The sequence below is a fragment of the Gigantopelta aegis genome, chromosome 12, assembly GCF_016097555.1.
Source record: "Gigantopelta aegis isolate Gae_Host chromosome 12, Gae_host_genome, whole genome shotgun sequence".
Classification (NCBI taxonomy): domain Eukaryota; kingdom Metazoa; phylum Mollusca; class Gastropoda; order Neomphalida; family Peltospiridae; genus Gigantopelta; species Gigantopelta aegis.
Window position 1 is genome coordinate 11,789,864 of NC_054710.1, and position 27,230 is coordinate 11,817,093.

Below are 27,230 nucleotides of genomic sequence, written 5' to 3' on the forward strand. Positions count from 1 at the left end.
TTTGTGAATTTTTAATATTATTACTTTTTTTCTTCTTTTTTTTTTTGCTGTTTCTTATTTGTTTTCGTTTACCTTTCTTTTAAATTATAGTTTTGTTCATTATTAGAAATGTTCAGCCAATTTCACCAACTAAGTCTAACTTGTAAAACCTTTTAATGTGACTTTAAAACAAGTCTAAATGTTAAATTCATTTCACCAACTTAGACGAAGTCTAAAAGCGTAAACATCAGTATAAATATATTGATTTGTTTTAGACTACCTACTACCCATGTCTAACTTGTAGCTTACTTCTGATCAGTACGATGATGGATGCAGACGTACGCGATATACACATGTTGAATGAAGCTGGCGGTCTTGTACAACGGAGAAGGCGTATATTTAGAAACCGGGCCAACTATTTTCAAAAGTATAATGACAGAGAATTTGTAGACAGATTCAGAGTATCAACAAAAAAGCCAGTACCAATAAAATTATTACTATGGTTGCTTAAAATATTTCACACCAAACTAATAAAAATCATGCTATTTCGGTCAAGTTACAGGTACTGACATGTTTGAGATGTTATGCCACTGGCAGCTACCAACGTGTAGCACGTAATCCCGGTGGAATTAGTGCTTCGTTGGTATGCAGGATAGTCAAGCGGGTGAGCGAATCGATTGCATCCTTGATACCTCAGTACATCAAGATGCCAGATGCACAAGAAGCTGATCTCATCAAAAGGAAATTTTATGACATTGCAGGATTTCCGGGTGTTATTCGTTGTATAGATGGGATGCATATAAGAATTGCATGCCCAGTGAAGGTCCGCAATGCAGCCTCGTTTATGAATCGTAAAGGATATTATTCTCTTAACGTACAGATGGTGTGTGATTCGTCTATGTAAATACGCAATGTGGTAGCATGATGGCCGGGATCTAGTCACGACAGCAGAATATTTCGTTGTAGTACTCTAACACAGCATCGTGAAGATGGCAGGATTAATGGCTTGTTACTGGGGGATAACTGATATGCCTGTGACACATACCTCTTAACCCCAGTACTCAGAGCAGATTCTGATGCAAAACCGAGATACAATACATCACATAGGCGCACACGGAAAATAATTGAATGTGTTTTTGGACTGCTAAAAAGACGATTACCTTATATCGGTGTTGAGTCCAGGTTGCGTGTCGCATCGAGACAACGAAAGCCATAATAGTTGGCATTTGCGTACTACATAGCATGTCACTTGAAAAGGGAGATGGAGACTTTCAAGTACATGGTGAAAATACAGTTCAAGATGATTTCAACATCCGAGTACAAACTACACCAAGGGTCTAGCTTTCGGCAGACTTGTCATTTCGAATAATTTCTAATAATAAACATTAATTTGAAGAACCTCAATCAAAGTGATAAAAATAAAAATAACAAACTGAATTAAATATGCTTCAACGGTTATTTTTATTTCAGTATTAATGAAATACATGATAATAAATCAGTTCAACAGATCAATTTCCTTTTGAATTTTGTTTTGCTTTAAAATTATAATATTTTTCTTCACATCCATCAACTCCATCCGGCGGATGTGCTCTCTTTTGTCATTTCAAAAATAAAATAAAAGGCAAGTGTCAGTAGATTACATGGAACAGCCTCACAGTTTTCAAATTCTATTGTTTGCTTGCGTGTCTTAAATGGTTTTAGACAAGTTTTCGTAAACACAGTTTTGATATATTTGGACCAAGTTGGTGAAATGTAATTCACGTGTAAAATAAGACTATGTTTAAGAAGACTCAGTCTAAGGAATAAGACTTGTTTAACCTAGACAGTTGTCGAAATCGGCTGTTTAGGTATTTTTTTATACATTGATGTTTGTATCATGAAACCCTACGTATACCACATCATTGCTTTATCTATTTTTATACAAGGTGTGTGTGGGGGGGGGGGGGGGGTAGTGTGTATACGTAAACTATTGCTGCAAATAGTGAAGTACGTTGAAAAGCATGGCATGTATCAGAGAAATATAATTGGGAAGTGTGTATATACGAGGGTAGGCTGAAAATTTCATAGGATAACCATGATGCCCTTGTGGAATGTGACCACATATGGTTTATTTTTCAACATAGTCCCCACACTTCTTCCAGCGGTGCTGCAGTGCTCAGATTGTATGTGCCTAATGACTAGCTCATGACGCTATAATTGTCTGTTGCGTAAATTAAAATAGGAGCGAAGTATATACTAAGTGTTTACCATAACACTTTGTGAAAACTTTCATGAGGCCTTGATTGTAATAAGTCTGATGAAACAAATTTACTAAAATAGTATGCTGGAGAGTGGCAGTCCTATATACGAAACACAGAAATGTATTGCATTGACTTAATTAATTTAATGCACATACAAAAATTATTAATACTATTTAAATTTTCCTCTATGCATTTTAATTAGTATTAAATAATGATACATTTTACAAATCAAACTTGATCGAAAAACGTACATCGTTTTGATCAGTTTGTTCGCTAGTAATACATTCGGAAATATACGGGATTCTGCTATAGTTAACTGTTTTCCTATTTTATGCTGACGATGTGGTCGTGTGCTGCATAACAACAAGTTGACCAAGATCCCGGTCTATGTTAAACACGTCTTCTCATTTATTGTTGAAGTTGCTGACATGATCATAGTGTTTTATTTTAAAAAGTGTTTCATAAGGTGCACAACGAAGACATATGTAACTGGTTAGATATATTTTACTCTGATAATATTTACTTGATAAAATGTGACTACAATCGTTTGGCGAACACATGAATACGGTCTATTGAAGTTGCTGACATGATCATAGTGTTTTATTTAGAAAAAAAAGAGTTTCATAACGTGGACAACAAAAACGTATGTGACTGGTTAGATATATTTTACTCTGATAATATTTACTTGTTACTACAATCGTTTGGCGAACACATGGATAAGGTCTGTTTTCGAAGTGACCATATTATCGATGATGTAATTGAACGTGAAGTGCATTTCCCCCAAGCGCTTAACACAGTGAAGTTTAGTAGCATATAGCTACTATTTTGCAAGAATCGTCTTTCACCATGTCTCTTGCTGATTTGGTTTATATCATCTTTGGTTCAGACTTCAGAGGATGACCATATAAAATGTTTTAGTAGCCAACGTAGAGGGCTGGTTCTACATCTTTTGTCGCTCAGATTTATAAAGTTTGTCAGAACAAAGAAATAAATAAAATGTCTCGTCATGACGAAAATTGGCTGTCCTGTAGACATGGGCGTATGGGGACTCTTTGATTTAGGGGACTGGAGGGGTTGATTTGCCCGAAATTTGGAATGCCTAATCTGTTCACTAACCGTACAGATACTGAAATACACAGATCAGTTTATTTCAAAGCCATGCTTAACAGGTCATATTAATACGTTAAATCACCATTGTGAGATATAGATACGGCAATTAAAACGCAACGCCTTGTGTTTACCGTGGCTCTTAAAAATCAGTTTGTCTCGAGGGTTTGAACTGATGGATTCGTTTTCTTATCCATTTAATTACAGTAACAAAACATCAATTTTGTAAGCTAAGGTTTGTTTATTCAACAATGATTTACAGTTCACATTATGCAATGACAACGTAAACAAATATAAAGTTGAAAATATTACTTTGTATAAATATTTTTGCAACAATAATGAAATGTGAAATGGGTCGTACGCCCATGCCTGTAGACTTGAACCTTTTCCACTGATACGATTTTAAACCTCCTAATTATCTTGTTTTTATTTAATATGTCAGTTGTATAGCATTTCTTGTAGTAGGGAAAGCAATGACTGTGTCAAATGCAGTGATTTGTTCAAACGACGAATTATACCATTGAATCAAATTTGATTCCTTGTTAAAAAGAAGCCGTAATCTGTGCTAGGTGTTGGTATTTAAAGCGATTTGAAGAAGCAGTTATAAATACGTGATATCGGATCATAGTGTTGTTGATTCTCTTTCTTTTTCTGACATAGAGGTTTTGGTATTTAAAGCGATTTGAAGAAGCAATTATACATGCGTGATATCGGATCATAGTGTTGTTGATTCTTTTTCGTTTTCTGATATAGAGGTTTTGGAACAAAACCTAGGTACTTTGTTTGTCAGAAATATTTACGACGAAACAACGTTACTGTGTGGATTGTATACACAAACATAATGGAATGCGTCCATAAAGAGAAATTACATGCAAAAGTTCGATAATTGTTTTTACCGTCTGAATCCCATCATGAAGCAGATGACTGCAGCATCCCTGCTATCAAATCCATCATCACATACAGTTCCCCATGTTCCGTTGATCTGAATCTCAACTCTGCCTTGGCTTGGAATGCCTAATCCGTTCACTAACCGTACAGATACTGAAATACACATATCAGTTTATTTCAAAGCCATGCTTAGCAGGTCATATTAATACGTTAAATCACCATTGTGATACGGCAATTAAAACGCAACGCCTTGTGTTTACCGTGGCTCTTAAAAATCAGTTTGTCTCGAGGCTTTGAACTGATGGATTCGTTTTCTTATCCATTTAATTACAGTAACAAAACATCAATTTTGTAAGCTAAGGTTTGTTCATTCAACAATGATTTACAGTCCACAGTATGCAATGACAACGTAAACAAATATAAAGTTGAAAATATTACTTTGTATAAATATTTTTGAAACAATAATGAAACGTGAAATGACAAATTGGGGAGTAATAATTCAACATACAAAATGCATTATGACGTCAGTCATGGTAAAACATGAGTTATGATGTCAATCGTGGTAAAACGCGTTATGACGTTAATCGTGCTCAAACATGAGTTATGATGTCAGGCATATTTAGAAATCGTCTAGCCCTAGAGTCAGACATTTTTATCTAGCACCGTGATAAAGCTGGCTAATCTCCAGTGCGCACACATTTATAATTATAACATTATAGGCACAGCAAAAGTAAAAAACAACAACCCAAAAACGTAATACAGTTCACCATAATACTAATTATTGCGGTTTTGTTTTGTTTTATTTGTTTTATTTACAATACCTACAAAAGGAATGTACCATAGGCGGCAGAAGATGCCAGCAGCTGGGGGTGATATTACGTGGCAACTATATATTAATACATCTTTCAAATGGATATATCATATTTTCAATGTTGGGGAAGGGGACAGCGCAGCATATGCAATGTAGTTTTAATTCTGAGGTGTGCTTTATAAATGTTGATAACTCGAACACCTTGAAACTCAAAATCTTTTGTCGAACCTTTCAATTTTGAGGTAAAAGCTGTCATTGGACATGTTTTCTCCAAAATAACAAAAGCTATTATAGTTCTAAAAGTGTGTACGTCGTCTGAAATCTATGTGGCGATATTAAAAACTCACAACAATGATGATGTTATTATATGAGGTGTCTTTCGAATTAAGCACATACCCAAGATAATTGGTCCATTTAATAACTATGACTGAACGTAATACAGCCTCTTTTCATCTTTTGGTTAGTTATTTGTCAATAAACAAAATGTTCCTATAACATTGATTTTGATAGTGTTTTATCCTTGACTTGTTTTTTTTATCAGTTTCTATTGCACTACCGTAAATGACATGACATGACATGACATGATATGTGATATGATATGATGTGATATGATATAATGTTTTCCTTAAATACTAGTTTATTGTATTTATTAATTACCAATTTCCGGCATTTACGACAGAGTTGTTTTTAACTTGACATTATTTGCCATACATTGTGTTCGCTATTTATAACGTTACCTTCTTTGCCATAATCCATGGATCGTTATTTTTATCATGACCCTTATTACCTAATATGGATTATTTCTATTTTTATCTGACCTTTTTGACCAAATAAGGTGTTGGATTAGTGTCTCGGACCATACAGATTTTGATAAATAAAAACTAAAGAGCTCCAAAGGTAACAGAAAATACAGATATAGAGTAATATGATAACACATATACAGTACATACAGAACATATAGAGATAAAGTAATATCATCACACATATACAGTACATACAGAACATATAGAGATAAAGTAATATCATCACACATATACAGTACATACAGAACAGATAGAGATAAAGTAATATCATCACACATATACAGTACATACAGAACAGATAGAGATAAAGTAATATCATCACACATATACAGTACATACAGAACAGATAGAGATAAAGTAATATCATCACACATATACAGTACATACAGAACATACAGAGATAAAGTAATATCATCACACATATACAGTACATACAGAACATACAGAGATAAAGTAATATCATCACACATATACAGTACATACAGAACATACAGAGATAAAGTAATATCATCACACATATACAGTACATACAGAACATATAGAGATAAAGTAATATCATCACACATATACAGTACATACAGAACATATAGAGATAAAGTAATATCATCACACATATACAGTACATACAGAAAATACAGATATAAAATAATATCATCACACATATACAGTACATACAGAACATATAGAGATAAAGTAATATCATCACACATATACAGTACATACAGAACATACAGATATAAAGTAATATCATCACACATATACAGTACATACAGAACATATAGAGATAAAGTATTTAAAGATTACAGCTTTTTACAGCATCAAGTTGACGGTAAAGTTATGTCCCTCTCCTTGACGTAGTGACAGTTGACGTGCTGAATGACGTCGTAGTATAAAACTAAGAATTGTGTAATAGGTATAAATATATAAGTAATCAGAAAGTTACTAATGAAATCATAATTCAGTTCTAAATAATAACGATGTATTTTGTGTAGTTAATCTATTGTGATTATTATACTGCAATTCCAGCCAGTGCACCGCGACTGGTATAACAAATGCCGTGGTATGTGCTATCCTGTATGTGGGATGGTGCATATAAAAGATTCCTTGCTACTAATGGAAACATGCAGCGGGTTTCCTCTCTAAGACTATAAGTCAAAATTACCAAATATTTAACATCCAATAGCCGATGATTAATAAATCAATGTGCTCTAGTGGTGACGTTAAACAAAACTAACAAACAAACAAAATTATACTGTTGTTGTTAATATTATTGTGTACAAGAATACCTTTCTTGAGTTTAACTCTACTTGACTTCTTTATTTAGTTTCTCCACATTACAGGACAGTTACGGTAATACTAGTAATTAATCTTTATTTATCATAAGAGCGGGACGTAGACCAGTGGCAAAGCGTCCGCTTGATGTGCGATTGGTCTAAGATCGATCCCCGTCGGTGGACCCATTGGGCTATTTCTTGTTCTAGTCAGTGCTCCACTACTAGTGTAACAAAGGCCGTGGTATGTACTATCTTGTCTGTGGGATGGTGCATATTAAAGATCCCTTGCTGAAAAGAGTAGCCCATGAAATGGCGACAGTGGGTTTTCTCTCACAATATATGTGTGGTATTTAACCATATGTCTGACGCCATATAACCGTAAATAAAATGTGTTGAGTGCGTCGTTAAATAAAATATTTCCTTCCTTTCTTCCTTCCTTTGTTTATCTTCCACTTTGTGTGCCTCACATCAATCATACAAATGTATTAAATTATTTTCTGTTGACAACCTGTGTTGAAAATTAAAGCCACTGAAAATAAACATATTAAAGATATATGGTACAGAAAAAAATAGACTAGAGCAGAGAGGTAATATACAGGAAAGAAATACAGAATACAGATAAAAGAAATATAGAGATAATGTACAAAAAGAAATACAGATTAAAGAGATATTGTACAGGAAAGAAAATTCAGATTAGAGTAGACAGGTAATGGACAGAAAAGAGATACAGAATACAGATTAAAGAGATATAGTACAGGAAAGAAATACAAAATACAGAATAAAGACAGTACAAATATTATTGAGAAAGAGTGTACAAGTTAAACCCCTTTACACAGGGTGGAGATCGTTGAGATATGAAAAAATGGCCAGATCTCTCAACGATCTTTCAATGAGCGTCCAGCGATCACCAAGATCTCTCAATGACCTCTCAGTGATCTTCCAGCGATCTCCAAGATCTGTCAATGACCTCTCAATGATCTTCCAGTGATCTCCACGGTCGCCACGGTGTCCTCAAAGTTTTGACTCAGTCCAAAACAATCCCTCAACGATCTCCAAGGGAAGCGATCTCTCAACGAACTCTCAACAATCTCTCAACGATCTCAATGAATGCTCAACAATCTCTCAACGATCTCAATAAATGCTCAACAATCTCTCATCGATCTCATCGATCACCCAATGATCTCTCAGCGATTTTTCAATGAACGCCAAATATTACCACCCGAAAAGTGCATTTTTGATCACACAACGAGTGCACAAGGATCTCCCAAACATTTACACAGAAATGGCTTGTTCGAGGCTTTAGTAGATTGTGGAGAGATCGGGCCCATTTTTGATCGTTCAATGGTCACCCAACGATCTCCGTGTGTGTAAAGGGGGCCTTAGAGTGGGCATCACTCTACACGATTCACACAACAGACAGATTAAGATGGTGACAAAAACCTTAATTTCATTTTTGTTTACTTAGATCGTTTTTCCTGTGGACTTCATATGATATACGATATAATACGATATGATACGATACGATATGACAAGGTATATGGTATGATATATGATATAGCATATGGTATGGCATGATATGATATGATATGATATGATATGTCACTTACACTGACATCTGACTCCGACGTCTTCTCTGTGTACACAGTTGTGTATTCCCCAGCCAGGGAAAGAACACTGATCCAGGTTTTGTTCGCTGCCCGTACAGTTAACATTATCAAGCCAGATCGGCCCTGTGCTTTGTCCGAAGTGAGCTAGACGATAGAATTTTGCATTGACACTGAAAAAATAGTATTGCCATTATCATCAACAACATCGACCTCATCATTGTTATGATCATCATCGTCATCATATGCACTATATTATTATCAGTAGAACGCTTGTATGAAGTGCTTGCATCGTAGGATCGAATCACCTCAATGGAACTATTCTCTGATCAGTTTTCCCTGTTTCAAAACTTACCAAATTATAGACATTGTCTTTAAGCAAAATAAACTTTAACTTTTCAACTTTCTTCTTCTTCTTCTTCTTCTTCTTCTTCTTCTTCTTATTAATATTATTATTATTATTACTCCCATTCCGGTCCAACCAGAGAGTATTATAGGTTTTGCTTGTCTGTCTGTACGCCCGTCTGTGTCACATATAATGTTCTTACTGAGCTGTAATTTTGTAAATAGCTTTATCATGTAAAGTAACACATCAAGTTTTTCTGTCATGGAAAATTGCAGATTTTTGACAAAGGTATGACCTTTGGACTTAGGAGATTCATTGGACCCGGTAGGGACGTGTGCTGCTTCAGCAGTTCTCTCAGAATGTTTGTTCGACAACAATTGAAATGTGTAAATATTATATAGCTTAGTATGTGAAGATCATACACACACTGATATGCCCATAATCATGGCAAATGACATTAAATATAACAAAGATATGTGACAAACTACCTAAAAGAAAAGGGCGTAGTTGCCATATATTTAAGTATTTACTTGTTTGCACATCGATTTAAAAATACATGTAATATTAAATGCTTAAATGTAAATAGTACTTCAGAAATATAAAAATGTCTGACAAAATGATAATAATAATAAAAAAAAATAAAAAAAAAAATAAAAAAATAATAATAATAATAATAATAATACACATTAGAACGCAATTAATACATCTTGTACATTCACAATTTCACCGGAAGATCTAGCATATCCACTGCTCCACTTCCCATTGCTTGCACTCCTTGTTACGCCAGTCGTGTTTGGTACAGAAGATTGTTAAATATAACTATTATAAAATTAAGCTTTGAAAACAACAAATCTTCAAACCTCTGGAATCCTAAGCTGCGACAGACAACCTGAGCCACAGTATCATTAAATTCGTCATCACAGATTGATCCCCATTGATCGTCATGCAATATTTCAACTCTTCCTTCATGGTCGTTTGAACCGTTCACCAAGCGCACTGACGATTTGTCTAGACCTTTAAGTTATAAAAAAGAAGAAGATTCGTCTAAGCTACTAAAGTCTCGACAGCATATTGATGCATCACTCGAAATAGGAAATACAATTTGGCTTGCTGTTGTTTTCAAACCAGTGAGCCAAAAGGAAAATGTCCTGCTAAGAAAAAATATGGACTGTTAGAAATAAGACAGCAAGTGGTACCCGATGAGATGATCGTATACAAATCTGAATTTCTATTTCACTTGTTACGTCTAGAAAATGCTTTTCGCTTTTCGCAGGCCACTATATCCAACCCTGCGATGTACCTAATATTACTACGTTTAATTTCCCCATATTTTTAATACTAGGATATTTTAACTGCTGTGTTTACTACTAAATGCGTTTTAATATGTTATCCATTTTTTAAATATGCAGAGCGCTTCTAGCATACACGTGAATGGAGTTTAGCACCATATAAATGAACTTATTTTTATTATGTTAGTCATACACGTACATAAAACACAAGGTGCAACCAATACCCAACACTATTTCATACTTTTAAGTTTAACTATCCATTGTTAAATATAAAGAGTGCTTCGAGCATATATGTGAATTGAGTTTAGCACTATACAAATGAACTTATTATTAGTATGTTTACCAAAACACATGAATAAAATACAAGTTGCTCCCAATACCCACGACAAGCCTCCAGTCAGCACATCTATTTCCACTATTCAAATATACTAAAGTATTAACACGATTGCTTTGTACAGTCTACCTCACCGTGGTGCAGGGGTGTAACATTCTCTTTGAGAATGGCCAATACAGCACAAAATTGAAGTTTTGAGTAAAATTCAGTATCCGTAAAATTCTGTGATATTTGTGTTTGTGCACAGTTCTTTACACTGTTTTTGTTTGTCTTGAATTTTTATATTGATGTTGATCATCACTTTATTTATTTGCATTACCATAGTTTGACACCCAATAGCCGATGTATTTTTCGTGCTGGGGTGTCGTTAAACATTCATTCATTAATTCATTCATTGTACAGTCTATTTGAATTGCATACCACCACGACAAGTAACCTTTATTATAAATGTACGAAAACTACGATCACCGCATTTCATTCAAAGCAAACGTGGGTAGATAACAGATCCAAATGTCATACGTTCATATCATAAGAATTCCAATCTACAAATACTCTTTAGTTAAATATAAAGTAAAACTATAATATTCACACTGGCAGACTCACCAGGCATATAACAAGTGAAAATAAATACAGCTCATTTTATATACTGGATGCATTGAATACTACTACTAATAATAATTGCCTAACTCCATGCACAATGAACTGTAAAGAGACCGGGACAAAAGAAAACCTGCTATCTCACTTCCCGCAATGCACTCAGAATGGGCCGGACAAAAGAACACCGACCCACTCTAGCTGCAAAATTGCTCCCTGGTATTCTGTTTGCGTCCTGCTGGTGTATTCAACGAACCACGTAAACCACGATGGCGGACAAGAAATGACTTTCATGCCAGATAGAAAACCAACACTACAGAAAAAGCCCTTTTAAGCACCAAACATGTACTAAACCAAATACCTTACAGCTGGGTCAAGTTCGAGGTGCACCCAACTTTTGACAGAGAAGTTAACACCATAAGTACTGTGATTGGTGATAAATGTCAGTGTGTTTGTTGTAAAAAAAGATAAAAGTTTCATCTGGTCAAAAAATGTATGCAATTTTATGTCATCTAGTATCACTGTGTCAATTAACCTTGTGCTTGAAACATTTGAGGGGTACCTGTAAAAATAAATACTCAAATTGTGTGCGGAACTAGGGTAGTCATAGACGCTACCCGTTATCTTTGAATTGAGCAGCTTCACCCTCAATTGTTTTCTGATTCACTTGAAGAGTGAGGGGTAGGAGTATTTATATCTGTGGTGTTTATGTCGATTGATACGCTTTAGGTAGGAGTTTTAACCACATATGTTACTATTATCGTCTATGGGATTTGATTTTTTACACCATATAGCACATATTCAGTGCATAATAAAACATTTTATGATTTTGTTATTTAATTTAATTAATCTATACTAATTGATTACTTAGCCATCACTCGACCATACCAGTTCACAATGACCTTGACCGTGACAATAATCACTGTACATCGCTGTGAATGGAGTTTGAATCAAAGTTATCACTGAGGAAAAGTTGGTTTTGGCCTATAATTCATACTGTAAAGATTTGAATCCTTTCGTGTACATGGTATTTGACTAGCCATATACATCTGCTCTTAAATATGGTAATATATCTAGGCAACGTGAACTTAGATTTTAATAGCAATTAATTTTTATATTAAAAATAGCATGTGCCAATATTGAGCTAATGTCTTTAATTTCCATTAATATAGTAATTTCTTATGTATGAAATTCTGAAAACTCAAATTTGTAAAGAACTTGATTTATATTGCCATTTTGACATACTTATAGGGCGCTTATATTTTAGACACATTTGTAGTTTTATGCAAAATTGTATTTAAATTTGAAGAAAATCTTTACCAAAGCCATAATTAATTTTGTTGGCACTATCGTGCATTCTGTTCTTATCTATACACAACAATAAGCTTGTTAAACATATCTTTAGGCATCCAGATCATTTAAAAAAAATAATCACTTAGTTTGCTCTCATGAAATGCATTTTAAGTTTATAGTAGATTCAGAACCAATTGTAAGTTAATAATTTGTTTTACTTTTAAAGCTGTATTACCCAATGTTACTAGCTACATAATATGCTGGATTACAGATTGTAGGAATACATCCAATATACTTATTGTATTCATCGGGATTAGAAAATAAGGCAAGAAAATAGATGTTTAGGTAAGTATGTCTTTTAGAAATAGGTGGGGTTTTTTTTAGTAATGAATCAAAAATAAATATGTGAAAGCTGGATGATAATTTCAGATAACACAAATATTTAAAACTTCCAAATACAGTAGGCTATAAATAAAATATAGTCAGGAATATTGGTGGCTGCCAATGGTTTTGATGGTCCCTTATGAAAATCAGCATGGCCGATGGATTTGAAATGAACACACCTGGTAACTTGAAGACATCCACACCCATCATATAGGATTTCCCCCAACACTGGTGTTCAGGACATTAAGACATGTTTTCATACAGGTGCAGACATGTTGATTTGTTCTTTCTCAGACACGGTATTTTTTTAAATATTGATATTTCTTTGATGTGCCTGTTAAGGTCTTCATAATCTAGGGGTCAGTCAAGTACATGTGCTTCAATGAAATGATTTAAAAAAACAGATATACTCTGAATATCCATGTTGTCTCTACATATATAGCTGAGCACACGCACACAACTTACAGTAAATATCTTCAGGAGTATTTTGTTTTTATTAGATTTCTTTTTTAAATTAGACATATTGCATTTGTACCAAACTGTATACAATATATATGCATTATGAAGTGTACATTATATTAGGTTGCCAGTTTATGTCAGAATATACCAGATCCTGGATGTCATAAAAACACACAGTAGAACACTTTTTGAAACATGTATGTTATCACTATAGGTAGTACTAAACCAATTAACTTCCAGCTGGGTCAAAGTTCGAGGTGCTCCGAACTTTTGATAGAGAAGTTAACACCACAAGTCCTGTGATTGGTGATAAATGTGAGTGTGTTGGGTGTGAAAAAAGTTATTTCTGAGCAAAAATAAAAATGCAATTGTATTTCATCAATACTACTGTGTCAATTAGCCTTGTGCTTGAAACATGTAAGGGGTACCTGTAAAAAAAGTACTAAAATTGTGTGCGGAACTAGGATAGTCAGAGACGCTACACGTTATCTGTGAAATGAGCAGCTTCACCCCCAATTTTGTCTGATTCACTTTAAGAGTGACGGATTGTAGTATTTATATACGTGGTGTTTATGTTGTTTTAGCCACATATGCTACCATTGTGGTCCATGGGATTTGATTTGGTAGTATACACTCTATACTAGAATGGCTTCTATTTAATAACTATTTCAAGGGCAGTTATGTCCACCTTGTTTCTTTGGTGAAAGTGGCTTACATATTTAATTATGTTGCAAACAGTCGCATGATACATATTACACTGATTAGTACATATGCCCAATGCACATATTGCAGGAGTGAACCTTGTAGGGCATATGAGTCACATGTACCTGGAATAAGTTTTGAATGGTGTGGTGGGGACGAAGGTGAGATTATTTTGTCGGCTGTATTCCATTATAATGGCAGTGAGTACCACACCTGAGAGGAATATGATCGTCATTTCTCTTCTATGCCTAATTGTGTGACGCTACTCAATGTGTGTGGTGATGACAGAAGTTGTCATTCTGAATCCCAACCAAATTAAGTCATAATGAATATCACTTAATTGTGTTTTTCAAATACCTTCATATGAAGATGGCAGCATCCAAAGTGGTGGCATATCTTCTTGAAGGAAGTGAGTTAGTGAATGTCCTAGTATATATAGCCTGGAATTGCCTCTTCAGGAATGAGAGACTTCTTTCTCAAAAGACGCTAATGTGACACATCCTCACCATCCTACATTAGAAGGCATATATGATTTATATTTCAGGTCGGTCAAAGAGCTGAATTATAAACCCTGGCCCAGCTTTGTTTTCCAGTTCTACAGTTGGAAATAAAAGTAATGCTCTTTCTCTGAACATTTGAAAAGCAAACTTCCTTTTGTATATAAGTATTTTACAATTTTTGTTTTTTTGAAACAGCACACACAAGATTTAGCGACACTAATACAATGAATACAATGATGATGTATGTACTGAATTTTGGCAGAGTGCTTCACCGTGAAAAAAAAACATTCTCTGCTGTTGGTATGGACCATTATGGGCAGAATAATGCTTCTGTAAAAAGTGGAAGTAGAACTGCAGTTATCTATGAAGATCGGTCAAAAGTTGGAAAATCTCAAACACCATGAACAGACCAAATACAACCAGAAGACATTTCTGAGAGATATCAGATTGAGACGTATGGAAAATATATTTAGAGAAAGCAGCAAATAGACATTGAAGTCCAAGCGTTCAATGACATGATGAACAGAATGCGATGGACAATGACCAGTATGGTATATGCATTTATGAAGGAATGGTGCTTTTCTAATATCATTTCCAGATAAATAATCTTTTCTTCAAATGACCTCTAGCTCATAATAAATACAGAGAACAACATCATAATCCATACAGGAAGACTAGTCCAGGCTTTATTACATTCCTTTTTGCTTTAAATTGGTGATGCTGTTAGTGAAGGACACTCTAAGATCCAAATGCACACAGTGGACAGTTTTCTTGGTTCTGGCCGTAGCAGCAACATCTGTGGAATTGAATATGTTTTGCTTTTGAAGCTGAATCACTGTTCGATAACTGAATGGCCATGTGATGTCTTTGAGTCTAGGAATTGGCAGGTGTCTTTCATTGCCCGTGTTCCTTTGAATGTTGTGACGAAATGTTTTTCTTAATTGGTAGGAGCAAGAAAACATACTGTGCCACTTGGGAGGCAATGATTAATACATATCCACAGAACACGAAAAGTGTGTTTAACCGTAATCATAGAACGGCGCATAGTTGGTGTACTCATAAGTATTCATATTTTCTACAAATTATAAAACACGAAAAGGTTATGTGCAGTTTTACTTCCTTCTTGCCGAATGACGGAACGGGTAACAACTAATATTAAAACTGATGTGGTTCTAGTGTGTCCTAGTATGATTTATTCCTCGGTGTTAGATGTAACATATCTTACCTGATACAACTGAGCACAGACAAAACATGGAATGGCGCATAGGTGATCTACCTTAAGTATTCATATTTTCTACAAATTATAAGAGACGAAAAAGTGATGGATAGTTTACTTCCTGGTTGCCGAATAACGAAACGGTTAAACCATATTCATAGTTATTCATCCCTGACAGAACTTCGTATACATCCACAATCTAAAAATATACAGCATGCTTGTAAAGTTTGTATGACGTTGATGAATAGATCATATATGGGTAGCCAGCTGTAAACATTCTTTGTCCTGAGTGAAATAACGTACAGTGTGAGCTGTAACTGCAAAATGATTGTACATACGAAACTAACTTTAATAGTCGTAAGAGTGGCTGGTTTAATTTTACACACTGTATTATTATTATTATTATTATTATTATTATTATTATTATTATTATTATTTTATTGCAATTATTATTACTACTACTGCTGCTGCTGTTGATGCTGTTGCTGCTACCACTACTTCTACTACTTCTACTACTACTACTACTACTACTGTTGTTGTTATTATTATGGGATAAGGTTGGTAGGCATTGGGTTCGCAGCTCCGTACTGACTCCGACCCAGAGCGAGTTTTAACGACTCAGTGGATAGGTGTAAGACAACTACACCCTCTTTTCTCTTACTAACCACTAACACTAACTCACTGTCCTGGACAGCTCAGATAGCTGAGGTGTGTGCCCAGGAGAGCGTGCCTGAACTTTAATTTGATATAAGCACGAAAACAAAGTTGAACTGAACTAATCCTTAATACTTATTTTGTCTGCCTCTATGTCTGTCCCTCATTCACGCGGGTTTAAAAAATAATAATAGTTATTACTATTTTTATGTTTTTAAATGTATTTATTTATTTATTTATTTATTTAATTATTTAATTATTTATTTTGTATACAGACTTCGTTGTTATCAGTTACGTTATTGTTTTACTGATTATGGTGTGTGCATTAGCTTCTTTTATTGGTGTAATTTGGTGCTGTGCATCGATAATCTTTCATTGAAGTAGTGTACAATTTTCATGACAAAAATTAATGATAAGTTTAGTAAAATATTTAAAAACAAATAGGTTATTCTCCACAACAATTCGTTATTGATTAATTGATTAAGTCATGCATTTATTCATGCATGCATGCAGTCATTCGTTCATTTGTTTATTCATACATTCATTCATTCATTCGTATGTATATATATATATATATATATATATATATATATATATATATATATCTATATATATATATATATATATATATGTATGTATGTATGTATGTATGTATGTATGTATGTATGTATGTATTTAGGAATAAATGTCTCAGGAATGTTTTAAAAACTAAAACATTATTATTTTCTAATTTTGCTCCAGTCATTTGAAATTGATTTTAAATTGACCGTTGTGATATTCAAAATATAACTGTTTTTCGGTCAGTCTTGTTTTTAATTTGTTTGGCTAGTGCTATGTTTTATTAGCCGAATACGATGTATTTGTTTTTAGAAGATTGTTAGGAAAAGGGATAACAAACAAACTAAACAAACCAAACACTGAACTGGGTTAGAGGCGTACACGCAGCCGTGTGGATATACTAAGATATCTTTGAGACTTGGATTGTGTCTGTATGCAATAACCGGACGTGCTGTAATGTTGTTGTTGCAGATTTAAATATTCCTCCTTCATAATTTTACCAATATCAACGCTACGACAACTGTAAATTATTGGAAACATTATTTTATTATTTTCTACGGCTTTACCAGATTCCACATTGATTCGAAATGGATTTTTCGCCTGTAATGTACGAATCCAGAAGGCCTCTCGTTCAAGCCTCAAGAAGTCTGTTTCGTCTTTTGAACCAAGTATCGTAGGTTGTTAAGTAGGAATTATTGAAAAATGTCCATCTAATAAATGGTCAGGTAGATTGAAGAGATTGGCGACAAGGATGTCGTGACAAACTGCTCTAATTCTCAGTTGGTTTTGCGTTTGTCCTACATCCTTTGTTGTTACATAAATTACAGGTGATTAGATATATTACATATTTTGTTTAAGCACAGTTCATGTCTGTCCGAATTTGATATTCATTTTGGTCTGTTGACTTTCGAACGTCGACTGTGTTTTAAGTAAGTTATGGAGTCTACACTTAGTTTTGTTACAAGTAGCAGATAAGCGATTGCTTATTTGGTGTGGTTGGTTATGCCAAGGTGTGTATGGTTTATAGTCTTCAGTTGCACTAAGGCCCTGATTCTCGAAAGGTTTCAGACTTATGTTTTCTTAAAAACCACGACTTAATTTTTCTTGAAAACCATTTTGAATATAAAAGTGAACAAGCCTCATTGCAATTATTTAGTGTTACTAGAATTTCTGTGAAATCTAATAATATGAAATTTCTGAATCATTGTACGATTCTGTTCTACAGTCTGAAATGATTGGATAACTGGGTGGTGTGTTAATATCGGTCCATGTATCGACTGGCTTGTGGATATTTGGAAGTAAATAAAATTGTACTTATTACTAATATGTTCTTGATCTTTTAGACATTGAATGATTACATTGAACGTTTTGCAATTATCAGGTCAAATAGCTTTTTCTAATTTTGTGTAGTACTTTGAAATATTAAGGTCTCGATGGGCTCCCCGGATATAGCTCTCCCTTGATAGAATGACAGTGGCTGACCCTTTATCTGCAGGTTTTATAACAATTTTGCGATTTTTGCGTAGTTTGGTGAGAGCACGACGTTCTATGACAGAACGGTTTTGCTGATTTGTGTAAACTGTCATATCACCCACTTTTTCCACTATCCTTTTATGGGCTTTAATGATTTCAGGATCTACTCTAAACTATAGACATAACCAGCCGGAATTTTCCGTGAAAGGACTTTTGTTTTCTCCAGTTAAATGCCGAAAATAGGCGGCCCATTTCATTTTGTTGTAAAAAAAAAAACAGCCGTATCCATTACACCATTGCTAAGTTTAGCTTCTAAGCCTGTTTTTGGTTCGGGGTGTGAACAAAATTCAGACTCCTGTCCATTAATGATTTTTCAGCGGATGTTAGAAAGTTAGTGTCACCAGTTAGGTTAACAATGTCCTAAGTAGTAGTTCTAAATCAGGGTGGACATTACCCTTTCTCGGCATTAATTTAAATTTATGTACCTCATCTAACTGCGATAAAGTTCATTGGCAGTTGTTTCTGTCCAGTGTATGTTGTCCTGCCCAACCTCAAAATCACACGCGTGAAGAGCAAGTATAATTTTGATGTCACTCATTGTCTTTGCGGGCAAATGCATTTGGGGGAGGCAGGTTTTTTAACTAGCCAAAAGTCTGTCCAAAACATTAAGGTCGATAAAATATTACTTTTGACCTAGGGAATCGTTTTTGAATCCAGCTTATCATGTTTCGCAACTGATTTATTGCACTGGTTGGATTTAGATCATTTGAATTGATACCAATGTTACGAATAATGGTTTTAGGTTGAGACTTGCCCTTATAATTTGATGCCATAGTTCGAATGTGTTTAAAATTGGTGAGCCAAAAAGAAGAGATTTTTCCTTAATTTCAGGAAGGCGCCTTGTGATTGTTCCGAAACGTTGTGCAGAAATTGATTTAGTTTTTTTGTTGTCGAAAATTTGCATCCCACCCGGAATTGCGATTGGGGGCAGTGGGCGACTTTGATGTGTCAGCACAAGAAGTTCCCAAACGAGGTACTCAACTACCGTTAATACTGTTAGTCCGTGGGTTAGATGGGATAGGTGGGGTGGGTGGCGAGTTAGTTAGTGGTGTTATGTGAAATGCATAGTAAGCGTGTTTGAACCCTCGTGATATAAGCACATTAATACCTACCGAACAAACAAACAAACAAATGACACCATAAACGAAATATAAAACAGAAACAAAATCGACAATATCACCAAGAAATGCAAAATGTTAACGATGCTTTTTTATTTTTGAAGTGATTTTATTAGCAATAAATAGCAATGTTTAAAATGACACCATGCAGATATTTTACAGATTCTTTGTATTTAATAAGTAGTAAGAGGTGAAAAAAACTGTGTCTTTTAATTCAGAACACGTGTCTTAGATTCTGCTTACTGTTACTTCTCACTCCTTTCTGTCACAAAACGTATCAACCCATTAGCGTCTCCAACTAGTATTAAAACTAGTTAGTTTCCTCATATAATTAGAACGGCGCATAGTTGATGTACCGTAAGCATTCATATTTTCTACAAATTATAAAAGACGAACAGGTTAAGTGTAGTTTTACTTCCTTCTTGTCGAATTGATGGAACGGGTAACAACTAATATTAAAACTGGTGTGGTTCTAGTGTGTCATAGTAGGTATTATGATTTATTTCTCGGTATTATATGTAACAAATCTTACCTGATACAACTGGACAAAGACAAAACAGAAGTATCCACCAATACACAGAATGACGCATAGTTGGTGCACCTCAAGTATTCATGTTTTCTACAAATTATAAGAGACGAAAAAGTGATGGGTAGTTTTACTTCCTTCTTGTTGAAAGACGAAACGGGTGAATCATATTCATGGTTATTCATCCCTGACATGAACGTCACATACACCCGCAATCTAAAAATATACAGCATGTTTGTACAGTTTATATGCAGCTGATGAAGAGATGATAAATTTTAAACAGGTAGCCAGTTGTAACAAAATCATTGTCCTGAGTGAAATAAAGAAAGGAAGGAATGTTTCATTTAACGACGAACTCAACACATTTTATTTACGGTTATATGGCGTTAGTCATATGGCTAAGGAACACGCAGATATAGAGAGAGGAAGCCCGCTGTCGCCACTTCATGGGCTACTCTTTTTCGATTAGCAGCAAGGGATATTTTATTTTGGATCCATCCTAAACCGACCGAGCACCAAACGAACGCTTTACCCCTGGCCTACGTCCCGCACCCACACCCCTTTGATTTAAATAACGTACAGTGCGAGCAGCAACTAGTAACTATGGCATGATCATACGTGTAAATAACGTACAGTGCGAGCAGCAACTAGTAACTATGGCATGATCATACGTGTAAATAACGTACAGTGCGAGCAGCAACTAGTAACTATGGCATGATCATACGTGTAAATAACGTACAGTGCGAGCAGAAACTAGTAACTATGGCATGATCATACGTGTAAATAACGTACAGTGCGAGCAGCAACTAGTAACTACGGCATGGTCATACGTGTAAATACGAAACCAATGTTAATGGAGGTTTTTTTAATAGTTTTTAATAATTCAAATTCTATCACGAAGTCATAAGCGTGGCTTGTTTCCTTTTACACACTGTTGTTGTTGTTGTTGTCGTCCTCCTCCTCATCCTCCTTCTATGGAATTTGTTTTGAGATGTACACCATGAGAAATAAATATTGAATTATTTTGTCTGTCTCTCTGTCCCTTCGTTTATACACATTAAAAAAGAAGAGTAATGTATGCTGTGTGTCTTTGCGTCAATGAACTTTCAATCAATCGGCGTACAATTTTCAAGACAAATAATTTGTGATAAGATAACTAAAATATTTAAACACTAATCTATTAGGCTCCACCGTACCATACACTTGTTTTCCACCATAATTACTTATCTATTTATTTGCTTCTTTGCTTCTCTCTCTCTCTCTCTCTCTCTCTCTCTCTCTCTCTCTCTCTCTCTCTCTCTCTCTCTCTCTCTCTCTCTCTCTCTCTCTCTCTGTTTGTGTGTGTGTGTGTGTGTGTGTGTGTGTGTGTGTGTGTGTGTGATTCTTTATAATTGTTATTATTTACTCCAAACAACTGAGAAGGTGGGACATAGCCCACTGGTAAAGAGTTCGCCTGATGCGCGGTTGATCTAGGATCGATCCCTGTCGTTTTCTCAATGGGCTATTTTTCGTTCCAGTCAGTGCACCATGACTGTATATCAAAAGTCGTGGTGTGTGTTAGAGAGCGCGAGAGAGAGAGAGAGAGAGAGAGAGAGAGAGAGAGAGAGAGAGAGAGAGAGAGAGAGAGAGAGAGAGAGAGAGAGAGAGAGAGAGAGAGAGATGTTTCCTTTCTAAAACCGTATATTGAAAAAACAACAACAGTATGTTAAAATTACAAATTATTTGACATTCAATAGCCAATAATAAATAAATTAATGTGTTCTGGTGGTATCGTTAAACACAAACTTTAACGTTTTAACTTTCCAAACAGTTTAGTGTGCTGCATACTGGACGTCGCTGAACAACCATCATCCATTCTTGTTTATAATCCATCCAGGTTGAACGCGTGACCGATTTTCACCACAACGCGTACCTTACCGAGTGTTTGTTATATCCTGTAACTTGAAACTACACAAGATACAATGTATGACAGTCACTGTGTTCACTAGAGAGTTAAAGTTTGTTTTGTTTATCGACACCACTAGAGCACATTGTTCAAAAGCCGTAGTTTGTGTGTTCCTGTCAGTGGGAAAGTGCATATAAAAGATCCCTTGCTGCTAATCGAAAAGAGTAGCCCATGAAGTGGCGACAGCGGGTTTCCTCTCTCAATATATGTGTTGTCCTTAAATAAACGTTTCTTTCTTTTTCTTTTTTATAAAAGATACCTTGCTGCATTAGGATAAATGTAGCGGGTTACCTCTGATGTCTACGAGTCAGAATTATCAAATGATTGACATCCAATATAGTCGAAGATTGAATCATCAATGTGCTTTAGTGTTGTCGTTAAACAAAACAAACTTTAAACAAACAAGAGAGTTAAACGTTAAAGTTTATTGTGTTTATGGACACTATTAGAACACATTGGTTTATTCATCATCGGCTATTAGAACACATTGGTTTATTCATCATCGGCTATTAGAACACATTGGTTTATTCATCATCGGCTATTAGAACACATTGGTTTATTCATCATCGGCTATTAGAACACATTGGTTTATTCATCATCGGCTATTTCATGTCTTAGAAGAAACTTGCTACATGTTTCCATTAGCAGCAATCGATATTTTGTGTGTACTATCGCACGAACAGGACAGCACATACCACGGCCTTTGATATACCAGTCCTGGGGGCACGGGTTGTAAATGAAAAAATCTAATCACAGAATGGGTTCATTGATTATTAGAGAGAACGAGTCGGCTAATGGCCGTTGTGTATGTGCGCAGTTTTTGGCGCAGTGCCGACGAGGAACACTGGGAACGGACGCAACAAAAAATCGATTCTATGGTTATTAATAACAGACTTTGCGCATGACCAGCGTGGAATGCGTCCGTTATCCGCGCCCGCGCTGTGTTAGAATCCACTCACATGAAACATTATTATTAAGGCGACTCAACACGATACGAGTGCGCCCGTGCAGTGTTAGAATCCATTCACATGAAACATTATTATTAAGGCGACACTACACGATACGAGTGCGCCAGCGCAGTGTTAGAATCCACTCACATGAAGCATTATTATTAAGGCGACTCTACACGATACGAGTGCGCCCGCGCAGTGTTAGAATCCACTCACATGAAACATTATTATTAAGGCAACACTACACGTCATAGGAGAATAGCTACGGGGATGTGACAAAACAAACATAAAAGGGACATTCCTGAGTTTGCTGCATTGTATGATGTGTCCGACTAATAAAATATTTCTACGATTAAACTTAAATATTAAATATATTTTCTTGTTTAGAATATCAGTGTCTGTATATTCAATGTGTTTATGATCGTCTTAATATTGATAAGAAGCCCAAACTGAATTTTGTCTTCAAATAATTTCTTATGTACGAGAAAAACATATTTTAGGAAATAAAATGAAATTTAACCTAGTACAAATATTAGAACGATCAGAAACACTTTTAATATACAGCCACTAATATTTTATGCAGAAAAAATATATTTGATATGTAATTACGATCGCTAAAAAGTCTCTGTTAGTCGATAACATCTTAAAATTGCAGCAAACTCAGGAATGTCCCTTTAAAGGGACATTCCTGAGTTTGCTGCATTGTAAGATGCACATACCACGGCCTTTGATGTACCAGTCGTGGTGCACTGGCTGGAGCGAGAAATAGCCCAATGGGCCCACTGACGGGGATCGATCTCAAACCGACCGCGCTTCAAGCGAGCGCTTTACCACTGGCCTATGTCCCGCCCCTATGACGTATATATACATATACATACACATATATAGTGAAAAACCTCAAGGCCGGACCCTCTCTAAACCGAAATCTTCTCGAAACCGGACGTTTTATACGGTCCCGTCATTTATGCATTTATGCATTTATGCATCTTTTAACACTAAAGTTTACCACCGGACGAATAATTCAGTCCCAAACTCTTTATTTAGTGCATTTTGTACCTCTGAAATCCGGACGACCAGACCGTTGTCAATCATTATGGCGTCACTAATTCTTTAGTTTATTGTCATTTCGCCGTATTCGGTCATTCATTCATTTCAACTTATTTTCGTGTTTATGTCCAATTAAGTTTCAAGCACGCTGTCCTGGGCACACACCTCAGCTATCTGGGTTGTCTGACCAGGACAGTGGGTTAGTTGTTAGTTGGTTAGTGGTTAGTGAGAGAGAAGAGGGTGCAGTGGCTTTACACCTACCCATTGAGCCCTTAATAACTCGTTCTGGGTTGGAACCGGTACCGGGCTGTGAACCCTGTACCTACCAGCCTGTAATCCGATGGCTTAACCACTGCGCCACCGAGGCCGGTCGTCTTCGGCTGCGAACACAGAGCAATATGCACAGTTCTCAGGTTAGCCATTAGATGTGTAATCACCTTTTCATATGACTGGGTACGGTTAGCGTAGGCCTATAACACTTAAAGTGCTGTTCCAGATATATGGTGTGTTGAATTAACATATTGTTTAATATGATTAGAATTTTTTTTTTTTTTTTTTTAAATTGTAAACCGGTATATTTCCGATTTAAAAATATTCGCCTGAAAAACAGAACCAGTTGAATTCGTTTCGGGAATTTCTGTAACATTTGAACCGTGACGTAACTCCTTTCGACAGCCAGCGTCATTGTTCATCGTTTCTTTTGTGTTTATTGTGGTTACACGGTGCGTTGTTGGCGGCTGTAGCAATACAAAAGCCGATGAATTTAGTCTTGACACATTTTATAGTAATGTTGCTCTGAGAAAGCTGTGTGAATGCGATTTTTAAAAAGCAACGTGGAAGAAATGTCCGAGACCGTTGCAACAACAGTGGACACTAGTTTCGATTCGTTCGAACTGACTTGTCGGCTTAAGCGAGACATGGGAGAAAAACATGTTATAGAAACTTATAAAAAAGATACCGTGTCAATAATTTTTCTGCGACACAAAACAAGTGACAACACGCCGACGCCATCCACACCGAAACGACCTAGGGGTGCATATCGTCAACGGCCCAAACTGCGTTATGCTTCCAACTCCGTTCAGTTTGTTTTCTCATGCACGGTTCGTGTAATCAGCATCCAATTTGTTGTCGTCTGCTTCTCGTTCATGTGTGAGGTTTTTCTTCACAGTGCGAGACAAACAGACAAGTAAGTATCGATAGTCTAGTCCGTCCCATCCTCCTTTTTTTTTTGGGGGGGGGGGGGAGTTGGGTTTGTTTTTTTGGGGGGGGGATTTGACGTAAAAAGAAAACTGAGTGTTTTGGAAATAACAAAAAAACAAAAAAAAAAACAAACAAACAACAACCTATTTTTGTATGCAACTTAGAAAACAATCGGCTCAGACAGGCCCGTAGCCAATGGGGGGTGGGTGTTGGGGGGAGGGGAATCGGTCGACCCCCCTACCAGTGATGTCTGTTTTCAATATGTCCCCGGACCTCCCTAAGCAACTCGTGCCTGACTGTAAGCCTAAACGACCCCCCCCCCCCCCGCTCTCAAAAATAATGGCTACGGGCCTTTCAGAAATAAATAAATTGTAGTAAAATTCCATTGTATAAAAAAAGGCGTTCCCTGTGGGACAGACTATAAATACAAAACTTTACAAACCCCTAAAACTATTAATTTTACTATTAAAAGGGAACACCCACCTTTTTTCATACTATGGAATTTATTACAAGTTATTTATTTCTGATCCAATTGTTTTTAAAATTGCACACAAAAATAGCACTATTGAGTTATTTCCAAAACACTTTTACTGTTTTTCTTACGTCAAATAAAACTGAAATTATTCATACAAAAAAAACCTCGATTAACTTACTGACATATCTGTGTACACAACAGTTAACCTGTTTAGTCCTTAGTGTTTTTGGTGAGATAACGTTTTTGTTTATTCTTTGACCGGCCTCGGTGGCGTCGTGGTTAGGCCATCGGTCTACAGGCTGGTAGGTACTGAGTTCGGATCCCAGTCGAGGCATGGAGTTTTTAATCAATGGGTAGGTGTAAACCACTTGCACCGACCAGTGATCCATAACTGGTTCAACAAAGGCCATGGTTTGTGCTATCCTGCCTGTGGGAAGAAAAAATAAAAGATCCCTTGCTGACTGTAGTAAAATAGTAGCCTATGTGGGGACAGCGGGTTTTCTCTAAAAAAACAGTGTCAGAATGACCATATGTTTGACGACCAATAGCCGATGATAAGATAAAAAATCAATGTACTCTAGTGGTGTCGTTAAATAAAAACAAAATTTACTTTATTTATTCCTTAAAATTATCGATATCGGGTCCACTTGACTTGTATAATTCAAGTGATATTCATCACAAGTACTAGAACATATAGTGTAGCAAAATAATTCGCAAGAAAAGCTAAAGAACAAAACAAGAATAAAACATGTCATTCAGTGGTAAGCTGTCTCCCACGACCATTTTCATTGTCATCTGTCAGGCCGGTGGTTCTTCGGAAGACGTTCCAGGTTCAAACTGATGAGGCATTATTTGTTGTGTTGCACAAATATTAGTCCAGTCGTTATTATTACACTATCCATCATGGAAAGGAGAGGAATCGCAAGATAATTGAGCCTAACGGTCGCTGTCGGTCCCACTTTCGCCTGTGCTTGAAGTCATCTTGTGGTATTGTTCTGTGAAGTGAGTTCCCTTCATGACGTCACGGCTATTTACAGGCAAATGTTTTTACCGAGAATTTTGCTCGGTCGTTTCCGGCAGTATTCTACGGGAGTGATTTTGTAATATTTTCATAATTATTGATTTACATATCGGTATAAACTATTATGGCAATGAATTAAGAAGGAACTTAATTGTGGAATTTGAAATTTTAGTGTATGGTGTGGAACAGCATCTTTAGCAATTAAAGATCAAGTGGCATGCGTGTAGTTTGCTTCAAGGATTGACAAAACAACAATGCATTTAATCCACTGTCTTCCTATTGTTTGAATTTGATTTTGTTTTTAAACCCTTTATTTGTGGTGGCGTCAAACAGATGCCAATAGCGTTTCCTTGCCTTCCAGACATTAAAGAACAGAATGT

At 35.8% G+C, this 27,230-nt stretch overlaps 1 protein-coding gene across 1 annotated transcript in view; it reads right to left on the bottom strand.

The window, feature by feature from the left end:
- Positions 1-20,351, bottom strand: part of LOC121385824 (deleted in malignant brain tumors 1 protein-like) — a 64,635-nt gene extending 44,284 nt beyond the window's left edge. Inside the window, exons 1-4 of the mRNA XM_041516613.1 lie at positions 20,219-20,351; positions 9,913-10,066; positions 8,710-8,879; positions 4,223-4,367 (exon numbers count right to left, since the gene is read on the bottom strand). Of these exons, the coding sequence (XP_041372547.1) occupies positions 4,223-4,367; positions 8,710-8,879; positions 9,913-10,066; positions 20,219-20,276 (527 nt within the window). The 5' untranslated portion in view covers positions 20,277-20,351. The remainder of the gene's footprint in view (positions 1-4,222; positions 4,368-8,709; positions 8,880-9,912; positions 10,067-20,218) is intronic.
- Between the last annotated feature and the right edge of the window lie 6,879 nt (positions 20,352-27,230).